The following is a 27,784-nucleotide window of genomic DNA, read 5'->3' as shown; positions in this document are numbered from 1 at the left end:
AGAACCGACTGCTCCTTGTGTGCGCTGCCCCTCTCTGCTGCTCAGTTTGTGTCCATGGCTGTATCCTGCCTGTATGACTTGGTATGTCTGTGTCTGTCTACTGTCCTCGACTGTTCTGGCCTGTTTGTCTGTGACAATCACTTCCCAGCTGTGTGTGTCTGTCTGTCTGTCTGTCTGTCTGCGCCCCTGTTCTGCCTGCTATTGGCTGCTGGCTCCCCAGTGCCCTGTGTCCAATCTCTGGTCCAGCTCCCTCTGGTGGTCTGACAAGGAATATCTGGCACAGATAGACCAAAGGAAAAGAAGAGTTGAGGAAAGAGGAAGCATTTTAGGCAAATTGTGAATCCTGGGCTGCACAGAGAGCAGAAGGCTTGGGTGTGACAGCAGGGACCAGGCCTGGCCTGGCCTGGCCTGGCAAGATGAGACTGGAGTCCTGCCTCTGAGCCACCCATTGCCACCCATACTGGGGAAGGAGACAGGATGCCTGGTTTTCTCACAGTAGGTGGGGGCAGGGGCCTCCCTCCGGGGACGTCACCCATTAAACTTCCTCTCTCAGCCACACAGGAAGCTGAGCCTCCTCAGGGCCCAGCCCTGAGCAAGCACAGGCCCCAGGACCCCTGGGGAAAGGGCCTCACTGACCAGCCCTGCAGGGACCATGGAATCCAGAGCTGAGTAAGAGCAACCCTCCCTTATCCTCTAGACCAAGATTCCCAGACCAGGCCAGGCCGAGGGGAGAGGGGTTGGGTCAGGCTGGGGAGGGACCCAGGGCCACGGAGCAGGTGGCCAGAATCACAGCAGGACTCAGCTGGCTTAGAATATAGACTCCACTCTCAGACACACTCAGGCCACTTGCAACCCCTCCCCCCTTCTTTCTCCTCTCTCTTTCTCTCCCTTTCTCCCCTCCCACGCTTATGTGACTAAGTTTGTAGCTCTGAGTGTGCACCTCACCTCTTTGTGTATCTGAGTGACAGGGATCATGGTTTCTGGGGGCCAGTGGGGTGAGGGAGGACTCTGTGTCCCCGTGTGTGAGTACTTGTGTGGGACTTTATCAACATGAGGGCTAAGTGAGGGGGGTCTCCAGGTGAGGGACAGTGTGTCTGCCATCAGTCCCCATCTACTTCCTCTGCTGCCCTCCAGGTATCGCTCTATCTCTCTCCTCACTATCTCCCTCCCTGAGTGCAGTCTCGGCATGCTCTGTGTCATGGGTGGGAAGGGGGAGAAGAGGAAGGCAGAGACCCCAGGGCTCACAGAAGTACTAGGCCATGCTGCCCTCCTTCCTCTGGTGAGGAATTTGGGGGTCAGCCCCTGTGGCCTCATAGAATCTCATACGGAGATGCAAAGGCAGGGCCTCTTGCTCTCAAGACCACCAAGATGCCAGCCCATGTACCCAATCACACAGCCACACAAGAAACACAGACTTGTCACTATGTTTTGTCTTGGCCAACACTCTCACAGTCCTACCCGACACACATGCTGGACAGCCTCATCCTTTCGGGCGACACAAGATTGAATCACACATAGACACACATCTGCATGCTCACACAAGTCATGCACACACACCTGCATGCTCACACAAGTTATACAGGTCTTGCTCCTGCACATACAGTCACACTCCCTCATTCTACTTCATACTCTCATTCACACAACAACACCATTGCATGCGCATCCTCATGCAATCTACATGATCACTGCCACAGACTCTTGGGGATCATGCACACAGCTGCACAAGTCACACAGGCACACACAATCACGCACATGTGCAGACACCACAGACACAACCACACACACAGAAGCAAGTTCATGAACCCATTAAGCCCTTTCTTGTCCCACAGAGGGGGTCCTCCTGCTATGTTTGATTGGTTCTTTGAAGCAGCCTGCCCTTCCTCTCTACAGGAGGGTGAGTGGGGGAGGGCATCGGGTGAGGGGTGGAGATGGAAGGTGGGCCTGGGGCCCTGAACTTAGAGGCCTACTTTCCCTGCAGATCCCCCCATCCTGCGGCAGTTCCCCCCAGACTTCAGGGACCAGGTATGCATGCTCAGTGCTTTCTCCTCTGCAGCCAGGGTCAGTCTCCCTGGAGGAGAGTGTGGGTCCCAGCCCGAGTGGCCAAGCCGTGTGTGTTTTTCTCCACCCCCAGGAAGCTATGCAGATGGTGCCTAAATTCTGCTTCCCTTTTGATGTGGAAAGGTATGTGAGAAAGCAGACACCCAGAGACCCCGGGGCCCAAGGACTCAAGGATTCAGACACCCAGGAACCAAGGGGATCAGGGACCCGAATGACTGGGGACCTGTACACCCAGGACGCTAGAATGGTGGTGGAGCAACAGTACTAGGAGCATTGTTGGGGGTGTCAGGGAGCTGGGGCCCCCAAGGTCTCTGACAGCATTCTCTACCTCTAGGGAACCTCCCAGACATGCCGTACAGCATTTCACCTTCGCCCTCACAGACCTGACCGGCATGCGTAGATTTGGTTTCTGCCGTCTACGGGCTGGTGCCCACAGTTGTCTTTGCATCCTCAGGTGTGAAATACGGGTGTGACGGGTGGGTCTTAACCTAGGAGCACTTCATGGAACCGATGTCCTCTCTCCACAGCCACCTGCCCTGGTTCGAGGTGTTTTACAAGCTGCTGAACACAGTAGGGGATCTCCTGGCCCAGGACCAAGTGAGACCAACCTCCATCCCCCTCACTCTGCGGGTATCAGGCCCCCAGCCCAGGCCAGACCTGAGCCCCTTGCCTCTTCTCAGAATGCCCAGCTAGAGCCAAGGTCTTCAGAATCCCCAACGCACATTTTGACCAGACACCTCACTCCTACCCAGGTCTCAGAGGTCGAGGAACTTCTAAGTCGGCTGCAGCAGACCCTGCCAGAGACCCAGACCTCCGTGGAGCTGGTAAGTAGACCTGAACTCCTGGGCGTCAGACTCCAGGTGGATGGGGAGGCAGCGCCCCAGCCTGGAGGACCATACAGCTACACCTCTCCCCCAGGGCAGCGGAGTGATGATCTCCAGTACACCCAGCATCCTGCCCGCTGCTGCGGAGAACATTAGGCCGGTGAGCAGGGCTAGGGACCTGGAAGGTTGGCATCCTATGTGAATCCAACCCCTGACTGATAGGTTTCCCCACCCCACCTATCCCTCCCACACCAGCTTTCCTGTTTCGTCGCCCCTGACTCCGGCCGCCTGCCATCCATTCCTGAGAACGTGAGTGGACACCTGGGAGGGGGCTGTGGGTGCAGGAGGAGGTCTCGAAACCTGCAGGAGCTGTCAGATCCCGTGGACCCTCTGGCCCAGCGCTGCTCTTTGTCCCTCAGAGGAATCTAACAGAGCTGGTGGTGGCAGTGACCGACGAGAACATCGTGGGGCTGTTCGCGGCACTCCTGGCGGAGCGAAGAGTCCTGCTCACCGCCAGCAAGCTGAGCACCGTGAGACAGACTGGGCCGGCTAGTCTGGGAGGGGCCGAGGCCTGGCTCCACCCCTGGGGGCGGGACGACGGGGGAGGATTCCTACTCTAAACTCATCGGGCGACACCTATGGGCAAAATCCTGGCTCTGCCCCTTTGAAGGTCAGGGTCAAGTTGAACCCTGGCTCTGCTCTTGTACGGGGAATCAGTAGCACTGTAGCCCCAGTTTGTGGGCCACTCTTTGGGAGCACTGAGTTTAGACTCCACCCACTGTGGGCCATAATAAGGCTGGCCCTGCCCCCTGGGGGGGCGGTGAGAGTAGGGAGTGCCAAATTCTAGCTCCGCCCCTGGGGGCAGGAGGAGGATAGTTGCAGGTGGAGGCTGAATGTTGACTCCACTCCTAGGGCAGGACCAAGGAAGATGAATTCTAGCTTCGCCTCTTTAGGAGTAGGGTCAGTGGAGCTGAGTTGTGGCCCCACCCCTAGAGGCGGGACTAGAGTGGGCTCAGCGATGACTCCGCCTCATTGGGGTGGAGCCAGTGGGTTGAGTCGAAGCTCTGTCTCTAACAAGAGGGATCCTGAAGGGTTGGGTATTAGCTCCAAAACCTAGAGGGAGGGACTAGGACGTGCTGAGTCCTGGCTCCACCTGCTCCAGGCACTGTAAGTTGCCAGATTTTAGGTCTTCACGTGACTTCTAAAGGAGTGTGAATTTCCACCTCTTACTCTGTAGCGTGTGGGTAAGGTGAGGTGGGTGGGAAATGGAGGTGGGAGAGCCACCATCCCAGAGAGGGTTCTTGAAGCTGGGGGTCCAGGCCCTGAATCCGTGGTACCCATCCGCCCTCAGCTGACCTCATGCGTCCACGCGTCCTGTGCCCTGCTGTACCCCATGCGATGGGAGCACGTGCTGATCCCCACGCTGCCACCGCACCTGCTGGACTACTGCTGGTGAGGGCTAGTGTGTGGGAAGGGACAGGAGCTGGGGTCCTGGGGACCAGGGGCGGCTCCCACATCACCCTGCTCCTCCTGTCCTCCCCAGTGCTCCCATGCCCTACCTCATCGGAGTCCACTCCAGTCTCACCGAGGTGAGTGGGGGTGCCCAGGGACTGGGGGTGCAGGCAGAGTTCTCCCCTCTCTGCAGCCCCAGATGCCCTCCCTACCTCAGTCTCTGAGCGTGGTACCCCCTACCATCCTCCATCACAGAGAGTGCTGGAGAAAGGCCTAGAGGACGTCGTGGTGATCAACGTGGACTCCAATATCTTAGAGACTCCCTTCGACGACGTGCAGGCGCTGCCCCCAGACGTGGTCAGTGTCGCCCCTCCCGCCCTCCTGCCGCAGTCAGGAGGTAGAGGGCCCAAACCTACCGGCTCAGCGCCACTCCCCTGTCCTCCAGGTGTCCCTGCTGAGGCTGCGGCTCAGGAAGGTTGCGCTGGCCCCGGGAGAAGGGGTGTCCCGTCTTTTCCTCAAAGCCCAGGCGCTGCTCTTTGGGGGGTACCGCGATGCTCTGGTCTGCAGCCCGGTGAGCAGCGGGGACACTGAGGGAACGGCCTCATGGGCCCTGGGGGATTCAGAACAATGCTGATACCTATCGTTTATAGAGTGCTTACTCTGTGCCTCCATTTGTCCATCTGTAAAATGAAATCCAGATGGTACCCCCCAAAGGATGGCACGAGTCAATAAATGGGCATATGCAAAATGCTTGGATAGTGCCTGGAACATCGTGAGTACTCAAATGCTAGGTTCTACTATCTCGTCTAATGCTCACGACAGTATTATGAGGTAGATGCCATTATGGTCCCATTTCACATATGAGGAAACCGAGGCTTGGAGAAGTTCTACAGTGGGCGAGTGTTAAAGCCAGGACTTTGATCTGCAGACTTCCAAACCCCTTCCACTCAGTTTTTCACTGTTCTATAAAAACTTGGGGGTGGGGAGATTTACCATTTAGGCATCTGATGTTCCTGTCAACTTTGCCTTTACAACTCATCCAGAATCTGTCCATTTCTCCCTCTGTTCTGTCTCCACCCTGGTCTGGTCCCCATTATTGCTCATCTGAATCAACGTGCTTGCCTCCTCGAAGAGTCCCCTCTCCTGGGCTTCCACCATCACACCCCATAGTCTTTCCTCCCTGAAGCAGTCAGAGGTCACCTGCGAGCACTGACATCACTTCTCCTGCCTCTGCCCCAGACCTCCCACCTTCCTCTGGGTAAAAACCCAAGTCCCCTCCGTGGCTTACGAGCCCCTGCCCAAGATCAGGCATACAGCAGGCGCTCAATTACCATTCGCTATGTAGATATATGGCAGAGTGAGGGAGATAGCTGGTGTCCAGGAGAGCCTCAAGGAGCTCAGGTTGTGGGTTCTTCCAGGGTGAGCCTGTGACCTTCAATGAAGAAGCATTCTTAGCCCAGAAGCCTGGATCTGCCCTGCAAGCCTTCCACCAGCGGGCTGTGCACCTGCAGCTGTTCAAACAGGTGCACCAGAGCCCTAAGGGCGGGGCTGGAGCCGGAGGGGTGAGGTTAGGAACGCAGACGCCTGGGGCGTTTGGGCTAGAGTCGGTCTGGCGGGATCTCCCGCTCCAGATTGGGGAAGCAGGACTGAACTCGTTTTCTTAAAAATGAGAGCCCCAGTCCTGACTTTCTAAGGGACAAAAACCTACTCCTTGGTCCCTGGGGAGAGAGGTCTGGGACCAAATTCCCGGCTTTGGGGCGGGAGTTTGAGCGGGCCTTCGGAAGGGGCGTGTCCTGAGGGCATATCTCCCTCCACTTGGAAGCAGAAGGCGGGGCCCGGACTCCCGGGTCCTGGGCACCTGGGAGGGGACTGAAGCGGGGCCAGACTCCTAGGTTCCTGGAAAAAGGTGGATGGACTCCAGGATCTTTCAGTGAGGGCGTGGGTTCTAGGGTCCCTGAAGGTGGGGTGGGCCTCTTCCAGGTCACTGGGAGGTGTGTAGTCTGGAGTGGCCGAACCCGACTTCCGGGCCCCAGTGAGGGGCGGGGTCTGGCGCCCGACCTCAGGTCCCCACGCGGGTGGGCGCAGGTGGGGGGAGGGAAGAGGGTTGGACTTCGGGTCCCCAGAGGTGGCTCCAGACCTCCCGGGTCCTGGGGGTGGGACCCTAAAGGAGTCTGGAATGGTTTTTACATCTCGAGGGCGAGAGGACTCTAGTATTCGCATTCAGATGTATTGGTGGCAGCCCTGCATCTGACTCTCTGACCCTTTCCCCCGCCCCCCCTCAGTTCATTGAAGGCCGGCTGCAGAAGCTTAACACCGGAGAGGGCTTCTCAGATCTCTTTGAGCAGGAGATTACCTGCAGCGGGGCCTCCTCAGGTGAGCCCCGCACCTAGCCCCGAGTCCCCACCTCACCAGCAGCACCCCATCCTAAGCCTGCCTGCCAAGACCACGCTCTTTCCTCACTCCAGGCACCCTTCGCTCCTACCAGCTCTGGGCAGACAACCTAAAGGTATTAACACTGAACACTTGTTTAGTTTATCATTGGATTAATTTAATCCCACAACAGTCCCCAAATAGGGTCATCATTTGCTCACTTACAGAGGTGAAGAAATGAAGGCACAGAGAGGGAGAAGGGCTGGTCCATCATCACACACCCTGGGGGGAAGTGCACTCTGGGGTATCCACAGATGCCCAAGCCTCTCTTGACATTCTCTTCCCAGAAAGGTGGTGGTGCCCTCCTGCATTCCGTCAAGGCCAAGACCCAACCAGCCGTCAGAAACATGTACCGCTCGGTAATATGGGGCTAGACAGGCCATTTACTGGGGTGACAGAGGACATTTTAACCCCATAGTTAAAGTGCAAACATTTTTTCAACTAAACCAGTAGTTAAACCATTAACGATGTTTCCCGCTTTTAGTTTCTATTCACCATTCTCATTTCTGCTGGGATAATCTCTTTGCTATACAGAATTGATGGCCAAGAGTCACCCGGGTGTCTCTGCCCCTCTCAGACACTGCAAACCCCGCTTCCACCCTTGTGGGGTTTTCTCCCAAACCTAAGTGTCCCGGGGCCAGCTTTTGCAGCATCAGATTGTCTGTTCAATTTTATTCACTTGGCTTTTCAAGACAAGCACATTTTTACGATGTTCTGCTTTTGCCACTCCCCGTTTCGTGTGGGCATTTTTGTCCCAGGAATATTCCTTCTGTATTTGTAAAAGGGGCAAGCACTTATATTGACTCTTTAGGTTGTGTATGGGGAATTGTGAATACTGTATTTGCCGTGTATAATGCGTACTTTTTTGCCCAAATTTTTTAGGGGAAAATAATAATGCACATTATACACAGGTAGTGCTAATTCCGTGTCTATATAAATGTTTTTAATTCTTTTATTTATGCTTATGTATTCAAAGTGTAACTCCAGATATCCATATGCAAAATAACACCCTGGAATACAATAGTCGATTTTGTTTCTAAGTATAAATACATTAAAAATTGAAATTAAAAATTAAAACAAGAGATTTTTTTCCTGAAAGCTTGGGCCAGAAACATGGGTGTGCATTATACGCGGGAGCACATCATACACAGCAAAATATGGGTGTATATGTGAGACACAGTCGTGAATAGATGGCAAGACGCAGCTGTCTGAGGGAACAGAGGGCTGAGTTCCCAAATGACAGTGTCAGAGCACCTCGAATCTAATTCTCTTTTGGCTCCACCATAGGCCAAGAGTGGCTTGAAGGGAGTGCAGACCCTCCTGATGTACAAGGTAAAGCTCATGGCCCATAGCCAGGGGGGATGGGGAAACAGGCTCGCAGCTCACCTACCATCTCCCTAGGATAAGGATTCGGGCCTGCAGAGGGGAGGCTCCATGAGGGCTTTGTCCCTCACCAGCCGCTCAGATCACCTGCAGCAGCGCCTGCCAATAACCCAGCACTTTGGACAGGTAAGAGGCCCCGCCCCTGCCTGACACACATGCTTGGAATTATCACCAAGTCATCCTCCCATTCTCCGTCTCCATCTAGATAGCTCGCCTCCCTCCTCCTGTAGTCAGTATCTGCTGGCTACTTCATACTCATCCTCCTTTACACAGTCCCCTGACTCTGTAGCTCCTGGGGCCCCACCCCTCCAAACCTATCCTTCGCAGAACCGGCCCCTTCGCCCCAGCAGAAAACTCAGGCTGGAAGAGAGATCTTCCGAGTCCCTGCGGGAAAGGTAAGGCTCAAAGGCAGGGAAGAGGGCAATGCTGGAAGTGGGAGTCCAGGACTAATGGGGGAGACGGTCCTCAAATTTCCAAACAGCTGGGAATCTTGGGCAGATATCTGAAACTGCCCATCCTCACCCAGGACACCCCCACTGAGCCCTGAGAATGCCCAGGACTCGTGGGCAGAGGAAGCTCTGGACAGCAGCTTCCTGGGGTCCGGGGAGGAACTGGATCTGTTGGGTGAGATTCTGGACAGTTTGAGCATGGGACCCACCAGAGCGAGCAGCCTGCGGGCCAGCCACAGCCTAGACTGCTGCCACAGAGGGGGCCTGGACAGCTGCCTCAGTCTGGTGAGCCCTCCAGCCTGCCCTACCTGCCCATCCAAATTGCCACCCTTCCCCCACCCAAAGTCCAGCAACTTGCTAATCTCCCCACCCCCATCCAGCCCAATTTACCAGAAAGACCACGATGGCAGCCAGATGAGGAGGACACCTCATCTGAGCCCCAGCCCCTGCCTGCCCACCTGCCCTCTTCACAACCCCCCCGACCTCTGGATACCAAGAGCTCCTTGGAGAACCTCGCTCCCCAGCCCCTCTCAAAGGCCAGCCAAGAAATCACCTCTTCATCTAGATCTTTAACAGCTTCTGCAGACTCGAGCAGCAGAGAGGACCTCAAGCCCTCCCTCACAGAGCCTCCTCGTCAAATCCCACACCTCTCCGCTCTGTGCGAGGCCGCCGGAGACCCCAGAGCTGAGGAGAGCCTCTGCTCCCAGCTCCACACAGCACCCACCCAGCCCAGCTTTCCAGAGAGCCCCCAACCTCTGGCCCCCACCAAGCACAGCTCAGATATCACCTGGACCTCTCAACCCCTTGACTCTTCCTCCGATTCCAGTTCCCCAGGAAACCCCAGAGCCCAGCTTTCCAAGGGCCTGCGAACAGAGTGTTCTCACCTTCAGCCCCCCAAGGAGCCAGGAGCTCCCAGACCCCCTGACAGCACCTGGCAGGAGCCCCAGACCAGAAGCAGGCCCAGAGTTTCTGAGCTTAAAAAGTGTTTTGAAGGTTAAGGATCGGGCATCTGGAGGAGACACCATTCTCTCAATAAAGTCTCAAGAGGGTAAAGCTGGTTTTTTTTTCCTGGTGAGTTTACCTAAGTGCCCCATCTCTGCTCAGAAACCCACCCCATCAACCACCTTCCCTATTGATGCAGCAGCCTCCAGCTGGCTCCTAGGGGGAGCAAAAACCCCTCTCTTCCAGGAAACCCTCCCAGCCCCTCGGATCCTCACAACCTTACAATTCATCCCTCCACAGCCTATAAGCCCTGCACTTATCTCCTCCATGTAGGCTAATTTCTGCCTCCACCAGCTCAAAAAAAGGCTTTATTATATCTTACTACCAATTTTACACATATATATAAAAAGTGAGTGGCCCCACCCTCCCTTGCTCTCAGGGGCAGAGTCTTTGAAGCACCTTTTCCCTTCTGTTCTTAGGAGCTGGGCTGGATGGATTTGAAGGCCTAGAGAGGGATCAGCCTCGCCCCAAGGTCACACAGCAAGGGAGCAAGATGGATAGAGGAAGGGGACCTAGATGGGCAGGCATCCCTGCACTTTCTCCTTGGAGTCCTGGGGAGCCTGGGCCTCAGTTGCATGAGAGAACTGAAAGGAAAGGAGAAGGGGGGGTTGTCGGGCCTTTGTGGAGATGGTGCAGCAAGCAGGAAAGCAGGTCCCTAGCCCCGGCACCCCCAATCGCAGGCAAAGTCATGCAGAGGAGACATGCTTCGCAGAGCCCCCTGGGCAGGTGCCCCATGGCCCCCAAGTCCAAACTGAGCCGTGAGAGGCTGGTGTCTCGGTGGCAGATGCTATGTGGGAGCAGGTGCTATGCAGTCCTGGGCGGTGACGGCGGCTGTGGTGGACCCCAGTGCTCAGATGAGCCGCTCCTCAGGAGGCAGCTTGAGGTTGGGGGGTGGTGGCGCACGGGCACCCACCTGCTCCTCACTGCTGGGTCGGTAGGTGCCTTCTGTCTGCCGCTTCTCCCGCAGTTTCCGCACCAGCAGCACCAGCCCCACGGCCAGAAGCAGGGCGGCCAGGAGGGAGAAGACCACAATAATGGCAGTGGTGGCCTCCTTAGACTGCGAGACAGGGGGCAGGTGTGACTTCCCTAAATCTGGGAATCCTGTCCACCCCCACCTTAGAAGCATCTGGGTTCCTAATGTCCCCACCCACACCTGCCCCTTTAGGTGATCTGGTTCCTCCACCCTAATCCCCCATCTATCACATTTGGGGCTCCCAGTCCCCTACACCTTCCAAGCACCTGCCACATCGCCCCCTAACTTCCTCCCTCCCTCCTTCTGAGAGGCCCATGGGGCTCCTGATCCCCGACACTTGCCACCATCTACTCCCTTCCTGAGGTACTGGGTTTCCCCAATTGCTGGGTTGGTATTCTGGTCTCTTGGGGTTCTCCAATGCCAACCCCTACCCTGACCTACCACCTGTGGGGATCTAGGACTCTCCATCTGCTACATGTAGGCTCCTGAATAACATCCCTGCTGTCCTCCTGCCTTGAATAGCCCCCAACTCACCAGGGCCCCATTGGAGTCGGGGAGTGGGGTGGTAGAGGTGCCATTCTCATATGCAGTAGTGGGCTCCGGCGCTGCAAGGGGGGTGGTAGAAAGGATGAATGAAGCTCCATCCATCCTTCCCATCTTGCACATCTGCACCTTCCTTGGGGATTCCCCTTGCCCACCCTCCCCCCCATTAGAACTCTGCCCTTTGACTGCGGGTGCTCTGCTCATAGGAGCCAGCCCAGCTGTACCGCTCCTCTGGCCACCCCCAGGAGAGCCCAGCAGTGAGTAATCAGCCACAGTAGTTTGCAGTTTGCCCTGAATTGGGGGCTATGATATTGGATAGTGTCTGGAAATCCAACTGCCCCCTCCCCTTCCCTCCCCAATCCCTGGCCTTTCCTTGGCCCTTAAAGATCTGGACAGATCCTGCTTTTCCCTGGAGTATCTGTTTTATTCCACCCCCTAACCCTCACCCTAGGCTCTTGAAACTGGAAGAAAAGAACTGGATGGCTGACTGGGTCCACCCATATGGCCATCCTGGTGGTCATCCTGTGCTCAGAGCCCCAGGCAGGCCTCACCCAGGCTTACTGCCGGCCCAAAACACCTCAACCACAGAGACTCAGATATGCAGGCTTCCTCTGCCCCCAGCTCATAATTCCACTCCAGTCAGGAACTCAGGAATTTTAGACCAATTCGGACAGACCAAGAACTAAGGAATTCAAATTCCCCAGCCCTGATCTTGTAGATTGCTGCCCCCAAGGCACTCCAAGCCTGCTCCCCACTCCTTGACCTCTCATAGTCCCAGGGCCCCAGGGCCCCTGCCGGTACCTACTTTGCCCCCAGGCCCGGCCCCAGCGGGCCGGCAGCAGCGACAGGCCGAGCGCCAGGAGCAGCCCCAAACCGGGGCTCGCCATGGGCCGGGCGACTGGCTGGTGGCACCAGGGACAGGGCTTCTCGCGCGCGCCGCTCCTACCGCATCCCGGGTCGGGGGTACTAGAGTCTTGGCACCTGGGGGCGGGAGACGGAGAAAAGCCAGGGCATGGGGGAGGAGGCTGGACCCGGGCGCAGGCCCAGGGGAGGGGCGACCCGCGCCGGGGCACCCCGGAGTCCAACCCCGCCCCACCGCCAGAGGTCAAAGATTAAAAATTAACTCGCGGAGGTGCGTTCCTGGACTCCGGAAAGTGAAGGGAATGAAAGAAGCGGGCAGCAGGCCAACCAGCGCGACCTGCCTCCCTACCTGGCCCGGGGTCTTAGATTCCGCTTAGGTTCCCGGTCTGGCTCCCTCGCTCGAACCCTCAGTGCGTCCCTCGGTCGCTCGATCGAACTACACCAGCTCCTCCCGCTCACGTGACCCGGAAAGTTTAGTCACTCACCTGGGAAGGGAGCGCACTTCCGGCTTGTGCACCTGAACTGAGAGGAGGGGGCGGAGCAAGGAGGGAGGTGGGGCCGTGTCTGGAGCGCACCTGTAACGGGAACCCAATCCAACAATAACAGGGAGAAGTAAAAAGGGGGCGGGAGCGCGCAGGTGCAAGAGGAAACTCCCACTTGTATTTCGGGCACATCTGTAGGACCTCACAGGTGGAGACACAGGAGGCCCGAAGACACCGAGGTAGGAGGCACTTCGGTCTGGGGCAAATGGGGAGTCCCTAATGAAAAAACACCTTCATGGGAGCAAACCTGTAGAGAAGACATCTGCAGGGGCACGTAAGAGACACACCTGTGGGAGACATCTGCGTTGACTCACATCTATTTGGAGAATAGCTTAATAGAAGCATACCTGTGTGGAAAACAGCTGCAGAGAACAGCTGCATTATAGCAAACGCCTCACGGAGGCGCTCTGGAGTACGGTCTTGAAAACGTATCTGCATGGCTTACCTACGGAATGAACAACACTTGTATAACAAATTTATTCGTGGAACTGTATTAGTAATACCTGTATGAGACACACCTGCATTGGAGTACACCTGCACGGGAACCAGTTCTATGGAAACAGACACATATGGGTGTATACTAAACTGGAAAACACCTGCGGAGTGGAGATTCGCGGTATAACACATTCCTGGGTGGATTTCTTTCGAGAAGCAGACCTGTGTGGTGAAGGAAATAGTCTTGTATGAGGAACGTCTACGTAGAATTGAGCCCAAATGGGAGAAAGACCTGAGAACATCTTTATGAATCACATGCACATGGAAGCACGTGGGGGTAGGGGTATGCAGGGCAGAGGCTCCTGTGTATTGAGGCCAACCTGTCAGAGACAGATCTGAAAAAAACCTGTTTGGGGCGTGTTCATGGGAAAACATCGGTATCCCCATGATGGAGGACCCTCTATAAGAGGCTTGTTGGTCTAGGACGCACCTGTTAGAGCACACCTATGTGGACAGAACCTGAGTGGGAACCAAGAGTGTACTCACGGCTGTACCTTTAAAGAGAGGACGACGTTAATAAGACGACCTCCTCCTGGGGACTGTAGGTGCACAAGACTGAATAGTAATGCCTAAGGGGAAATGAATCCCTTTTAGGGTATAAAGGGATGGGTAAAGATCCCAGGTCTGCATAAATGCCTGCTTTGCCCTTACTGAGCACGTGGACTGGGGACAGCGCCACAACCTCCTGTTTCCTCATCTGAGAAATGGGAAAGCCAGTCCCACCTACCTTATAGGGTTTTGGCCAGGACGACATGAGAGGTGAGTAAAAGGTCTGGCATGTGTAATGCACTGAATCTGTGTTAGCTGTTATTATTATTCGCTGTCTCGTGATCTGGGCGCCCCTCCCCCTAATGATGACTCGAGAAACTGCTCCCGAAACTAAAGGATATTCGGTAGATGCAGTGAGCACGACAAGCTGGGACCCAGCCTTCTGAGCTCAGCTACCCTGTACGGGTCCTGAGCCGCGCCTGGGACACTGGGACCCTCCAGGATGGTCTGGAGAGAGCAGTCAGAGGGGCTTCTCTGGACGAGGCCGCGGCTCCTTTAAGACTGCCAGGGGAGCCCGGGGAGGCGGAGCCCGTGGCTGCCCACGGTAGGTGGGCAAGGCGGGACCCGCGGGCAAAGCTCAAGGTGGTTCTGGCCAATAGGAAGCCGACCTTGCAGCCCCGCCGTATGTTGATCTTTTGTTTCCCAGTCTGAATGGGACCAAGAAAGGCGCGCGGGCGGGATTTAGGGACTGAGAGACACTGTCACTTTCAGCTCTTTCTGCGCTTGAGGGGCGAATGTGAAATGAGAGAACGGGCAAATGCAGGGCTAGGTTGCGTTGGACTGGTACTTGAGTATGTCTGGGAAAAACGAGAAGTTTAGTTTCTGAAGAGGATTAATAGGGAAGGAAGATCAGTGGAAAGTGATTACGAAACCCAGTCCCCGACATCTCCCTACTTGGGCAGAGGGTAAACTGAGGCATACAGAGGCGGAACACTGAAAACGAAATCGAGACAATTGATCTCTCTAGCCAGCCCCTCTCCCAGAATGAATCCTGATGCTCCCTAGGCTGTGCAATACCCGAGCATCCCTGACGTCCCTCACCACACCCCCCAACCCCGCCCCCAGCCCCCTCCCCGCAAGAGAGTCGGGGGAGGTGCCGCAAGTTCTGACGCGGGCGGCAACGGCTAGCAGTCACCACCTCCCGCAAGTGCCAGAGCCTGGCTGGCTGCGCGGAGGCTGCGGTTGAGGTGGCCGCGGAGCTGGCCCTGCGGGGCCCCGGGGGGGAGGGGGAGCGGCGAAGCCCCGGCTGAGGCCGCTGCTGCCGGACCTCCCCTCCCCCCCGAGGGCGCCATGCGGGGGGGTCCGGGCGACGCGGAGCGGCGGCAGCGCTGGGGTCGCCTCTTCGAGGAGCTGGACAGTAACAAGGACGGCCGCGTGGACGTGCAAGAGTTGCGCCAGGGACTGGCCCGGCTGAGTGGAGGCGACCCGGGCCGCGACGCCCAACAGGTACCCCCTACAGGGACCCCGGCCTGGTGAGCTGCGCTCGCGCCCTAGTGGCTCCGGGTAATCCGAGCCCCTGAATGGAGCGACGGGATCCGCCAGGCACTGTGTGTGGCCGGTCTCCAGCACCTGTGCCCAGCCTGGGTGTCTCTATTCCTTTCCCCTTGCCTACCTGTACCTGGGCCTAACAAGTTCACTCAAAACAGAGGCCCCAGGCATGAGGTTTGACTGGGGTCCCCGCCTTCAACCCCAGAGAGGTAGGGAACGTCTGCCTGAGAATAGAATCTGACCCACTTTCCTGCCCACTGCCCGGAGACACCTCCTGTGAACTCTGCACAGCCCAAGACATAGCTGCTCCCACTTCCAGGAGCCACACTCTCCCCCTCCCCCTCCTCTGGGCACCAACTGCCCTCCCAGTCAGCTGCCCCAGCCTCTATGTTTACATTCCTGCCCTTTCCCAGGCCTGGCTCAATGCCCCAGGCGGCCACAGCCAAGGACCCAGTCCAGTCTGAGGCCACCTTCAGCGGGGGATGCACCTATCAAAGCATGAACTCACCCCTGGGCCCATACAGGTGTTCCCCACACCTGTAGCCCCAGGTGCCACTGGAATGGCTCCATAGCATCCTGACACCTCCAGTCCAACCTCCCACTTTCCAGGTGGGAGAGTGAAGACCCTACAGCTGCTCAGCTTGGATCTCTCGTTGTCCCACATTGCCCAGAGCTGTCTCTATGGAGAGTTCCTGAAACTGCCACAGGGACAGGCTTTTGTAAGAGACAGCTGGGAGGACAGGCTTTCAGAAACAAGAGCCCAAGGCTGCCTCCCACTTCCCAGCTCTATAACCTTGAATGAGTTACTTGACCTTGGAGAGCCTCAGTTTACTGGTGAGAACTGGACAACTGATACCCACCTCACAGCCCTACTGTGGCCTTGGACGTCATACTGAGAAATAGGCTGATGGAGGGAAGAGGTGACTTAGCCTGTCTCTGTCCTCTAGTCACTGGGTTCCTGGGGTATAAGCTTGTTGTGCCCACCCCACATGGGGGAACAGCCTTCTGGAGCTCCCTCTGTCCTTTTCCCCCTGCCAGAGCCTCTCCCCAGAGTCTGGTGCTGACCCAGGTGGCGGGCTAGACCTGGAAGAGTTTACCCAATACCTGCAGGAGCGGGAACAGCGCCTGCTGCTTCTGTTCCACAGTCTGGACCAGAATCAGGATGGTAAGGCCCAGAGATGGGGCTGTTGGGGCCCTGGGGATGCCAATGGGGTTAGAACTGGTGATGCCAGAAGGAGGGGTAAGGCTGCTTCTCCCTGATGACTCACAGGCTATTTTGAGAACCCTCCTCACTTCCAGCTAGGTGGTTCTTGGCCCAGCCAGCCCATCCCACCTCATTTTCTTCCGGGAGTGAGACCCCTGTTATTTACCCTTGATTTTTCTCTTTTTTCCCCCCAATTTTTTATTTAATTATTTTTCAAGTACAGTTTTCTGTCTATTACTCCTATCCCATCCCACCCTCCCTTAGATTTTTCAAAGGGACAAAGATAACCCTGTTGCTCCTGGATTTTCTACAGCACAGAGACCCCCCTCACCTTAGCATATTCTAGATCTCCAATATCACTTCTAGATCCCCTGTGATATTGCAGGGAGTCTTGCAAGGACCCCTGCATTCACACCTTTATTCATTCATTCATGGGACAGAGGACCCCTCAACACTGCCCAGTCCTGCTTCTCAGATTCCACTGGGTCGGGGATTCCCCAGCCCTGCCACAAACCTCACCCTTGGTTTCTCGACGCCCTGGTCCTGCTAGACCACTCACATTTCAAACTGTCCTGCTTCTCAGTCCCAGGGCCTCCCCCTCACACATACCCTTCCCCACCTTGGTTCCCAGGTCACATCGATGTCTCTGAGATCCAGCAGAGTTTCCGAGCTCTGGGCATTTCTATCTCCCTGGAGCAGGCAGAGAAAATTCTACACAGGTGAGTAGCTGGGGTCCAGAATCCTACATAACCAGGTCCCCTGGTCCCCTTGGCCTCCTTGAGCCTCTGGGCCCCAGAGCCAGTACCAAGGCAGGCAGGCGGAACTGAGAAATTGAGCTTTGGAATCAGGTCCATCTTGAGCCAATTGCTTCACCTCCCTGAGCCTCAGTCTGCCCCACTGTGAAATGGCGAGCTCTCAGTGCAGACAAGCTTGGTTCACCCCTAAATCCAACCAGAACCTCACTCCAACCCACCCCCAGCCTCAGGTACTGATTCTGTCCCACCCCCAGCATGGACCGTGACGGCACTATGACGATCGACTGGCAGGAATGGCGTGACCACTTCCTGTTGCATTCACTGGAGAATGTGGAAGACGTGCTCTATTTCTGGAAGCATTCAACGGTGAGGTGGGGGTGGCTTTCTCAGCCTAGTGACTGGGCCCTCTTCCTCCTCCCTGGGGCCCTCACTTCAGTCTTCCCGGGGCAAGGAGGAGCTGGGTCAGGATGCTCTAGAAGGAGGAGCCACTAGGAGCAGCTGAGGGATGAGGCTCTGCTCCCCATTTTTCTCCATTTGCAACTTGAGGGACTGAGGACCCATTTGGGAAGGTTTCTGCAATCTGATGGGAACCCTTCAAACTTGCTGTGGCACCTCTGAGCAGGCAGGCTGCAGGGGGGCTGGGCACTCAGGGAAGAAAAAGCTCACCTGGTAGGGCACCTAGCCACCCACCCTCAACCCACACAGCTCCCCTTCTCCTTTCTAAATGCCTCAGTTAAGGATTCTCTTACTGAAAGATAAGAAGCCACTGTCTTTGGAGGGTCTAGTGGGATCCACTGGAATTTGGGAGGGGTGGCCTAGATCAGCATTTCCTGGGTGGGATTTCCTGAACAATGCTTCTGGTAGAAACTGACGGCATTTGGGGGAGATCCATTAGTGGGATATGAAGGGAGAGCCAGAGATTCACAAGGAGATTCATGGAGGGGCTTAGTTGAGGAGTCTATAGGAGGACTGTAGAGGAGCAGAGAGCCCTGTGAAGGAAATCCTCATGGGAGTTGGTGAGGCCCTGGGAGGGATCGGCTGGGCTCCATATGTGGGAGGCCCCCTGTAGGATCTCCTATGGCCCTGGAAGAATCTCCTGAGATCCTTATGTGGGAGACCCTTGAGTGGGAACCTTCAGAGGGATCTGGTTGGCTCTGGAGGGATCTTTATGTGGCAAATCCTTCAGTAGAATTTGGTCGAGGTCCCCAAGGAGGGATATTAGGATCTTACATGGAAGGTGACTGACTTAGATGTTTTGGTGGGATCTGGTAGAGATCTCCTGGGCTCTCCAAGCAAGACTCATTGATAGACTGCCTGGGTGTCCAGGGATGATTGGAGACACCTTTGTTTAGAGCTGAGTTACATCTCTCCACCCCTGCACCCTCAGGTCCTGGACATTGGTGAGTGCCTGACTGTCCCTGACGAGTTCTCAGAGCAGGAGAAGCTGACTGGCATGTGGTGGAAGCAGCTGGTGGCTGGTGCAGTGGCAGGCGCTGTGTCGAGGACAGGCACAGCCCCTCTGGACCGCCTCAAGGTCTTCATGCAGGTGAGGGTGCTAGAGAGACTCACCCCCTCTTCCAGGCCTAGGCCCCTGGAGAGGACCCCAAAGTCACCTTGTCTTCCTGCCCAGGTCCATGCCTCCAAGACCAACCGGCTGAACGTCCTGGGGGGCCTACGGAACATGATCCAAGAGGGGGGCATGCGCTCCCTGTGGCGTGGCAATGGGATCAACGTACTCAAGATTGCGCCTGAGTCAGCTATCAAGTTCATGGCCTATGAGCAGGTGGGGGCAGTTGTAGGGAGGCATGAGCTAGGATGTGCAGGATTGGCTTGAGTGTGGGGACCATCTGCAGGTCCCAGGGGTGGGCCCCTGTTCTCCTGCATGATGCCCATGGCAAGAGGACATTAGAGGGGAGGTCCAAGCGCATGGGAAGCTCAACCCCTGAGCTCCTGCCCACCGCTGTGTCTCCTACCTTCAGATCAAGCGGGCCATTCGGGGGCAGCAAGAGACACTACATGTGCAGGAGCGCTTTGTAGCTGGATCCTTGGCTGGCGCCACAGCCCAAACCATCATTTACCCCATGGAGGTGAGAAGGAGGGACCCTGACAGAGGCCCCGTTTGACTTCATGGTGTGAGAAGCCCTGGGATTATAACTTGGCCTCTCCTTGCTTCAGACTGCAGCTCATTACAGCAACGCTTCATGTGCAGCCTTTCTGGGCACCGCACTTTGAGGTGTTACTTCTGAGGATGGTGGTGTTGGTTATAACTGTTTAGATAGCCACATTGTGGGTGGCGGCTATTTGTGGGTATACCTCTTCTAAGGATGCTGATTTACAGGGAATTCATTTCTAGGTAAAACTGTTCTCAGAGGAATCATTTCAGGTTTCAGGTTGTGTAATGCTTCAGGTCGGATTTTGAGTGATGGAAAACTCAAATCATGTTAGTGAAGTCTAGGGTGAGCAGCTTAGTGCTGGTATGTGGTTTCCAAGTGCTAGGCATCCGGATTCCTTGCCCGAGGTTGTTACACCTCAGCATATAGCTTCCACCTTATGGGCACAAATGGCGTCTTGTGCTCCAGTCATCACATCTATATTCCACCCAGGAAGGAAGAATAGACAAAGGAGAAACATATCCCTGCCTTTAAGGATGCTTTTTTAAAAGTCATGCATAACTTTTTTCCTTCTGCTTCTGTTTCTTTTTTTCTTTTTTTTATGTTTTATTGATTATGTTACTACAATTGTCCAATTTCCCCCCCTTCATTCCCCTCCACCCTGCATACCCTCTCCCTCCCACATTCCCCCCATTTAGTTCATGTCCATGTGTCTTAAGTTCTTTAGCTTTTACATTTCCCATACTATTCTTGCCCTCCCCATCTATTTTCTGCCTGCCATCAATGCTACTTATTCTCTGTACCTTTCCCCTCCTCTCCCCCTTCCACTCCCCTGTTGCTAACCCTCCATGTGTTCTTCATTTCTATGGTTTTGCTCCTGATCTAGCTGTCCTCTTGGTTTGCTTTTGTTTTAGGTGTGGTTGTTAATAACTGTGAGTTTGCTGTCCTTTCACTGTTAATATTTTTCATCTTCTTTTTCTTAGATAAGTCCCTTTAACATTTCATATAATTAGGGCTTGGTGATGATGAACTCCTTGAATTTGATTTTATCTGAGAAGCACTTTATCTGTCCTTCCATTCTAAATGAAAGCTTTGCTGGATAGAGCAATCTTGGATATAAGTCTTTGGATTTCATGCCTTGGAATACTTCTTTCCAGCCCCTTCTTGCCTGCAAGGTCTTTTTTGAGAAATCCGCTGACAGTCTGGTGGGCACTCCTTTGTAGGTGACTGTCCCCTTATCTCTTGCTGCTTCTAGGATTCTCTCCTTCATTTTAATCCTGAGAAATATAATTCTGATGTGCCTTGGTGTGTTCTTTCTTGGGTCCAACTTCTTTGGGACTCTCTGAACTTCCTGGACTTCCTGGAAGTCTATTTCCTTTGCCAGACTGGGGAAGTTCTCCTTTATTATTTGTTCAAATAAGTTTTCCACTTGTTGCTTTTCCTCATCCCCTTCTGGTACCCCTATAATTCGGATGTTGGAATGTTTAAAGATGTCCTGGAGGTTCCTAAGCCTCTCCTCATTTTTTTGAATTCTTGTTTCTTCATTCTGTTCTAGTTGAATGTTTCTTTCTTCCTTCTGGTCCCCTCCATTGATTTGATTCCCAGTGTCATTCCCATCACTATTGGCTCCCTGTGTTCACTTCACTTAGTGTAGCCTTCATTTATTCATTTAATTTGTGACTAAAATCAACCAGTTCTGTGAGCATCCTGATCACCAGTGTTTTGAACTGTGCATCTGATAGGTTGGCTATTTCTTTGTCACTTAGAAGTATTGGCTCTGGGGTGTTGAGCTGTTTTTCTGCTTGGGCCATAATGTTTTGGTCTGTTCACACCTGTTACCTATGAGGGGCAGAGCCTTAGGTGTTCATCAGGGCGGGGCAACCCAAGTTGCTGAGTTGTGATGCTGTATATGGGGGTGGGGACCGAGAGAGAAAAAAATGGCCCTTTGCTCTGCTCTCTGTTGCACCTCAGTCCCTTCAGCCACTTCCCCCAAGCAAACTGGGCCCTTCTGGTGCTGATTCCCATGTGGGTGGGCTTGAGTGCATTCTAAGACCCTGTGGGTCTCTCTAATGAACTTTCCTGTGAGGGCGGGAGTCTCTCCTTGCACCTCAACCCCCACAAGTGTTTTCAGTCGATGTTTTGAGGTTTTATTTCCTGGTGCTAGGACCCTGGGTTGCACAATCTGCCTCGCTCCCATTATCTGCACACGAATGTGGGACCACTGCCCGGTCAGCCAGCCACCTTGGGCATGGTGCCCCGCTTCTCAATCACTGCCTTACTGGGTCTGCCCATTGCCACCCCATGCCCGGGGCCTGCCAGCTGCCGCCTGGGTGCCCAGGGTCTGCCCGGTGCCGCCTTGTGCACCCGGGGTCATCGTTTCCTGTGCCACAACCCCTCTACACTCAGCTGCCTGACTCCTCCCCACCTACCAGTCTAGATGAATGTGTCTATTTTAACTCCTTGGTTGTTGGACTTCCATACAGTTCAGTTTTCTTTCAGTTTTGGTTGTTACTTTGTTTCTGAATTGTTGTTGTCCTTATTTTGGTTGTTCCAGGAGGCACAGTGTGTCTACCTATGCCTCCGTCTTGGCCAGAAGTCTCTCCTTCTGCTTCTGTTTCATTGTCTAGACTTAATCACATGGCCCCACACCTAGGAAAGCTGAGAAATGTAGTCTTTATTTCTAAAAGCTGCCGGCCATTATTTCCTGAAAACAGTGGTTTCTATTAATAAAGGAGAAGGGGTCTAGATATTGGAAGACTGTTAGCAGTGGCTGCCACATGCAACTCTGAGAGATGTGACCATTTCTAGGTATGGAGATTGGTGATAGCAGAAGATTACCTTTTTCACAGGGTATCTCCTTCCAGGAATAGCTGTTTCTAGGTGTCTTCATTCCTGGCTGTAGTGATTCCAGAAGCAGCTTTCCTGGGATAATGAGGTTCTCCCCAGGTACTAAAGACGCGGTTGACCCTTCGCCGGACGGGCCAGTACAAGGGGCTGTTGGACTGCGCATGGCAGATCATGGAGCGAGAAGGGCCCCACGCCTTCTACCGCGGCTACCTGCCCAACGTGCTGGGCATCATTCCCTACGCGGGCATCGACCTGGCCGTCTACGAGGTCTGTGGCCACCTGCCCCTCCTTTCCCCTTCCCTCTGGGATCTGCCCATGGGCCACCCTCTTCCTGTGGGGCTGCCTCAGTTGACCTCCAGAGTAGGGGAACCAGTCCTGGGGTGGGGAAGCAACACAGACCCGGGATCCTGGGGACCCTTTCAGGCAGTAGGCATCCTCACTCCTTACCTACCACTGCAGTTCAGCCTTCCAGGGTCTCCGCATACGTGATAGTTGGGGCCTCTTTCAGCTCACAGAATCACGAGAGCAGGCAAAGGTGAGTTTTAGAGATTCCCGTTTTGCCCCAAAGCTTGTATTACACCTGGCCTGTGTCTCCAGGCCATTGTCTTCAGGGTCTGCCCATTTTTTCATCTGTGTCACCGTAAAATCTGCACCCTGTGACCAGCCTCTTGGGGCTTTCAGTAGGAAATGCAAAAATAGGGAGTTTTGCTATTTCTCTTTCAGGGGCCTCGTCCATTGCTTTTACCTTCTCATGGGATCACCATGTTTTCTCCACGCAGCGCAGTCCCAGATGCCCCCAGGCATCCCCCCAAATCTCTGTATCCAGGGCAGAGTCAGCTTCATGGGCAGACAACCAAGGGCTCCGACCAAGTGCTCCTCACTTGGAACACTGCTGTTGCCATCTTGAAATTCCTGATAATTATTGAAGGAGGAGCCTCACATATTTTTATTTTGTCCTGGGCCCCACAGATTACATAGCTGGTCCTTCCTGATCTAAGTTCCTCCATATCTGCCCTGCCAGCATCCATGCAGCCAAATAAGACACGGCCATTACTCACTCATTCGTTCATTTGCTTACCCATATGTGCTGGGCACCGGGCTGGCTGCTGCATGAAGTGAGGACAAAACAGCCCTTGCCCCCCTGGAGACCACTTCAACAAACGAGGGAGCCAGGCAACCAGCAAATAAGTGCTTTGGGATCCTGCTACACTCTCAGAAGATAATTAAACAGGATATATAATCGAAAGCAACAGTGGATAAGAGGGCAGGTCTAGGAATGTCTCTGAGAGGTGACCTTGAACCATCGATGAGTTGAACGTACATGGAAGGGATAGTATGTGTGAACAAGGCAGAAGGCACGGAGAATGCCAAGGCCCAGAAGCAGGAATGAACGGGTCCTTCTGGCCGAGTGAAAGTCGTGAGCGGCTGGGAACAAATGAAGAGGCAGCAGGACCCAAGGAGGAAGAGTTTGGGTTTATCCCTAGTGTAGTAAGAAGCCATTGAGAGTCATGGCTCATGAGCAGAAGTAAGATGCAACCTTGTTTCATCCATTCTTCGCTAAAAAGGGGGGTTTTGGATGAAGTTCTAAGTAGTTTGAGAGGCCCTGTACCCTCTCAATGTTTCAAAATCTGTTAGTCCTGTAAAGGCTCTGAGAGGCCCCACTAAAAAGTAACAACATTTTGTTTAACCCAGTGTTGGCCACACTTATCTAGCCATCAGAACTTCTTTCAACAGAACATCTCTTAAAAATTCATTAAACACGCATTTGGCAAATACCACCCCAGATGCAAGAGAAGGCCAACTGCAGTGTGAAGGCAAGAATGGTAAAACACTTCTCACTCACCTGTTCAGTGCCAGACTAGACGGCACTAATGTGCCACCGCGCTGAAGCTGAAATGGGTCTCACTGGGTTAAAATCAAGCTGTCGGGAGGGCTGTGGTCCTTCTGAAGCCTCCAGGGCAGAGTCTGTGTCCTTACCTTGTCCAGTTTCTAGCGACCACCTGCACGCCTTGGCCTGTGGGCCCTTTCTCCATCTTTAAAGTCAGCAGCATAGTATCTTCCACCCCTCTCTCTCTCACCCGACTCCTTCCGTCCTAACATCTTCTCTGCCTCTTGTAAGGACCTTTGTGATGACATTGAACCAACCTGGATGCTCTAGGATCATCTTCCATTTCAAGGCCCTTGACTTAATCCCATCTGCAAAGTCCCTTTTGCCACATAACTGTCCCTGTTCACATGTTCCAGAGACTAGGGCATGGACAGTGGGGGCCATCATTCCAGATACTATAATGGGTAGAAGTGGGGGCTGAGTGGGAGGGCGCAGGTGAAATGCCAGTGTTGCTCCTCGGGGTGCAAGTGCTGAGCTCACGCCAGCTGTCTTGGGATACCGAAGCTGGCCAGCAAGGTATCTGAAGGCAGGCTCCTGGTGTCACCCACCTCCAGCCCACCCTATTCCCCTCTTCACCCCTGCCAGACCCTGAAGAACCGGTGGCTCCAGCAGTACAGCCATGACTCAGCTGACCCGGGCATCCTTGTGCTGCTGGCCTGTGGCACCATCTCCAGCACCTGTGGGCAGATAGCCAGTTACCCCCTCGCCCTGGTCCGGACCCGTATGCAGGCCCAAGGTGAGGCCTGGGCAGGAGGATGGGGCAGTGAAGGTCGCACAGTTTGGGTTCCGCCCCACCCCCCGCCCCAGCTCCTCCTGGGTAGCTGGAATCCCAGGCTGGAATCCTGGATCTGGATGGCTTGGACCAAGTCTCACCCTCTCTCTGTGGCTCAGTGTACCCATTGGTGGCATTAGAACGGGAGCCTTTGCCCTAACTAGGAGAACAGATGCCACGAGCGCTGGAAGGGCCCTAGCAATCATAGCTGGGAGGCTGCTTGGTAGACTTCAGCTACCAAGTCCGGGCTGGTAACTTGAGATCCAATTTGCAAGGCTGGGTTAGTGAGTGGAAGGTGAGGAGCCAGGCTGGTTATCGTTTCATCGTGTTTCTCTGTATTTTTCTTTCAGGGGTTCTTTCCCTGCCTCTGCCCTATTATACCCGAATCTCCTTTGAGAATTTCCTAGGGAATTTTAGTGTTTGTGTTCTATGATTTTTGCTGGGGGATTAGAAGTGTATAAGACAGATATGGTTGTCTACCTTCAAAGAGCTCACAGGCTGGAGAGGAAGAGAGATGCTAAGTAAGTCATTCCATAGTTGAGTAAGGATTTAGGGTTAAATAAAGGGGAAGAGGAGCCTGACTTAGACTGGGGTGCCCAGGATGGCTTCCCTGAAGAGCTGGTTGCAGGGATGAGTAAGAGTTAGCTGGGAGAAGAGGGTGGGGATACAGTTCCAGGAAGAGGTCACTTCCGTGCCCTCTCCCACTACACACACTCATACCTGCTCTGTTTTGAATAGTCCCCAAACTTGGGCCCTCCAGATTGAAGTGAAAAGGTGAACAGTCCATTCCAAGGCCAGTAGAAGTCCTGACTCTTGAGTGGTAGGTCCTGCTGTTAGTCTAACCCTCTCCCCTCCTGCTGCAACAGCCACCTGGCCCAGCCCTTCGGGGGTGGGAGGGGAAAGGGAGAGGGGGATCTTTGGCCTGACCTGGCCTCTCATTCTCTCCCAGCCTCCATCGAGGGTGCCCCCCAGTTCTCTATGATGGGTCTGCTCCGTCACATCCTGTCCCAGGAGGGCATACCGGGCCTCTACCGGGGCATTGCCCCCAACTTCATGAAGGTTATCCCAGCTGTGAGCATCTCCTATGTGGTCTACGAAAACATGAAGCAGGCCCTGGGGGTCACATCCAGGTGAGGGACCCAGAGCTTCCCTCACTAACATCCCTCCTCAATCATGACATCCCGTACACCTTAGCCACTGGAGACTGATAGCCCAGCCAGTGGCACCTGGAGCCCAGGTGCCCTCCACTCAAACTACAGGATCCCCATACTTCATCCACTGGGTCCTGCATCCCATGTTCCAGATACTGGACCCCACGTTTCCCTGCCTCCCCTGCCCCCCCCCCCCACACACACACATGCACGCACAGGGTCCTGGACCTCCATGTCTTAGCTGTTGGATCCCCCACTACTCATCTAAAGAATTCTGAAACCCCAACCACCGGAACACATATCCCCAGAGCTAAGCACCAGACCCCAGCTCCCCCCGCCACCGCATCCTGGAGTGCTCATACAGCAGAACCCAGACCCCCAACCCCCCTAGCAGACCCCAGACTTAATGCTTCAAGCCCTGGACTTCCAAGCTTGGCCACTGAATTCTGGAAACCCCAGCCACCAGCTCCTGACAGTACAATGCCCAGATCGTGGGACCTGCACCACTGGATCCCTGATCCCCTAGATCCCTCTGCTTCAACTGCCAGATCCCTACCTTTCAGCCGCCATGCTCTCAGCCCCCAACCCACTGAATTCCAGATCCCCAAGGCCCGAGATACTCAGTACTGGCCCTGAAAACCTCAACTGTGAGAGGGCAGTGGCAGGGCAAGTGGGTCCCGGCAACTGCAGTGGGACTGCGAAACCTCCCGCACAGGAAACAGACCCCAATGCCTCCGGGCACTGGCTCCTCGCCCCTGAGCCCTTGGATTTTGAGCTGAATCCTCCCAGACACTGGCTCCCAAATGTTCAGGTCCTCCCACATTTAGGTCCCAGTAGGCTGACCACAGCATTCTGGACTGCACAAGTCCCCTGTCTCAGACGCACATGAGAGCCCAGAGACCTCCCCACCACAGCCCAAACCTGGGAGCCAGTAGGACCCCAGGTCCCTGCCTCTTGGCTCCTGATATGGCCAGCTTCCCCTCTCATGCCTTGCACTGACACTGCATCCCCCACCTCCCCAGCGTGGCCGTACCTCTGGGCTCTGTGGGGACACTGCTCTCTCCAAACCCTCTTCAACCTTCTGCAGTCTTCCACTCCCCACCTTATAAGCTGATAACCCCCAGAGCCTGGGTCCCTATGGAAGATCCAGCTGCTCTTTCTTGGGGGCTGGCAATGAGGCAATCTGCGGTGGGGGCACATTAAGGGGACCTCCCCCTAACCCCAGCACTAGCAGCCCCTCCTCAGGCTTCAGAGATGGAAGCCAGGAGCAAGTCTACACAGACCACCCTTCCCCAAACCCAAGCATCCAGTTCTGCAAAACAAACCAAATCCCCAGAACTCATTCCAGGTCTATTTTTCTACGGAGAGGAGCAGACATTCCGTCACCTCCCCCCCGCCCCGCCCCAACCCTTATGACTAACCCAAGCCCCAACACCCCCGATACATTCTGCACTTTAGAGTTGGATTCTGAACTGAGGGACCCCTCCCTCCACTCCTCCCAAGTCCTCAGAGAACCCCGTTAAAGGACTACAGAAGAGGAGCTGGGGTGTTTGTGGGGTAGAGGACCTCCTCAAGGCTTCAACCTCTCCCCATCTCCCTGCCTGTGTGTGTTATTTTAAAGAAAAAGAACAAAAGGAATACATTTTTCTAAGCTCTTCTCATTGTGGTTTTTACTGAAAGGGGTGGGTGGATGTGAGACACCCTCGAAACACCCCCAGAGAAGGGACGTGGACCGTCTTCCATCACTCACAGTTGGAGGAGGCCGAGAAATGACCCCCCCTTGGAGCCTCAGCTTCCACACCTGCAAAGTGGAGCAAGGAGAAGTCCATATTCAGAAGCCCTTCTAATTTTTCCCCGTGTCGTTTCTAATTACACAAGTCTGTTTGCTTCCCGGGGCTGTCGTCACAATGGCCACAAATGGGGCTGAAAACAACAAATCTGAGATTGGTATATTTTTATTGTGGTAAAGTACACATAACAAAAATTTACCATTTTAATCATTTTTAA

General features: G+C 54.6%; 3 protein-coding genes across 10 annotated transcripts; 2 read left to right on the top strand and 1 right to left on the bottom strand.

Moving 5' to 3' along the window:
- Positions 1-324: 324 nt before the first annotated feature.
- On the top strand, positions 325-9,649 carry DENND1C (DENN domain containing 1C). 5 transcript variants are annotated; one of them, XM_037042701.1, is made up of 23 exons: positions 331-669; positions 1,830-1,894; positions 1,979-2,022; positions 2,132-2,181; positions 2,393-2,512; positions 2,586-2,655; positions 2,811-2,882; positions 2,977-3,042; positions 3,138-3,191; positions 3,302-3,412; positions 4,234-4,334; positions 4,426-4,471; positions 4,590-4,691; positions 4,780-4,905; positions 5,753-5,857; positions 6,617-6,707; positions 6,800-6,840; positions 7,052-7,123; positions 8,052-8,096; positions 8,166-8,273; positions 8,421-8,542; positions 8,674-8,881; positions 8,977-9,649. In XM_037042701.1, exons 1-23 carry the CDS (start codon positions 653-655, stop codon positions 9,592-9,594), a joined length of 2,454 nt encoding a protein of 817 aa, XP_036898596.1. In that variant the 5' UTR covers positions 331-652; the 3' UTR covers positions 9,595-9,649. The 5 variants fall into 5 exon arrangements, with proteins under 5 accessions (XP_036898600.1, XP_036898596.1, XP_036898598.1 ...); XM_037042702.1 differs by having other exon boundaries at positions 332-669; positions 8,475-8,542; XM_037042703.1 differs by lacking the exon at positions 4,780-4,905.
- Positions 9,650-9,654: 5 nt separating this feature from the next.
- On the bottom strand, positions 9,655-12,463 carry CRB3 (crumbs cell polarity complex component 3). Of its 2 annotated transcripts, XM_037042709.1 has the most exons (5): positions 12,325-12,463; positions 11,920-12,095; positions 11,106-11,176; positions 10,512-10,655; positions 9,655-10,182 (listed from the first exon to the last, which is right to left on the bottom strand). In XM_037042709.1, exons 2-5 carry the CDS (start codon positions 11,999-12,001, stop codon positions 10,111-10,113), a joined length of 369 nt encoding a protein of 122 aa, XP_036898604.1. In that variant the 5' UTR covers positions 12,002-12,095; positions 12,325-12,463; the 3' UTR covers positions 9,655-10,110. The 2 variants fall into 2 exon arrangements, with proteins under 2 accessions (XP_036898604.1, XP_036898605.1); XM_037042710.1 differs by lacking the exon at positions 12,325-12,463 and having other exon boundaries at positions 11,920-12,214.
- A 704-nt stretch (positions 12,464-13,167) lies between these two features.
- On the top strand, positions 13,168-27,411 carry SLC25A23 (solute carrier family 25 member 23). 3 transcript variants are annotated; one of them, XR_005065940.1, is made up of 11 exons: positions 13,168-15,007; positions 16,088-16,214; positions 16,885-16,972; positions 17,263-17,374; positions 18,396-18,560; positions 18,639-18,791; positions 18,988-19,095; positions 22,066-22,233; positions 24,440-24,590; positions 25,365-25,446; positions 25,576-25,668. XR_005065940.1 is itself a non-coding variant. In XM_037042708.1 (10 exons), exons 1-10 carry the CDS (start codon positions 14,852-14,854, stop codon positions 25,758-25,760), a joined length of 1,407 nt encoding a protein of 468 aa, XP_036898603.1. In that variant the 5' UTR covers positions 13,168-14,851; the 3' UTR covers positions 25,761-27,411. The 3 variants fall into 3 exon arrangements, 2 of the variants coding, with proteins under 2 accessions (XP_036898603.1, XP_036898602.1); XM_037042708.1 differs by lacking the exon at positions 25,365-25,446 and having other exon boundaries at positions 18,396-18,554; positions 25,576-27,411; XM_037042707.1 differs by lacking the exon at positions 25,365-25,446 and having other exon boundaries at positions 25,576-27,411.
- Positions 27,412-27,784: the final 373 nt, after the last annotated feature.

This window comes from Sturnira hondurensis, unplaced genomic scaffold, assembly GCF_014824575.4.
Source record: "Sturnira hondurensis isolate 20B ecotype Veracruz unplaced genomic scaffold, ASM1482457v3 Scaffold0003693, whole genome shotgun sequence".
Classification (NCBI taxonomy): Eukaryota; Metazoa; Chordata; class Mammalia; order Chiroptera; family Phyllostomidae; genus Sturnira; species Sturnira hondurensis.
This window is presented reverse-complemented; position numbering and strand designations above follow the sequence as displayed.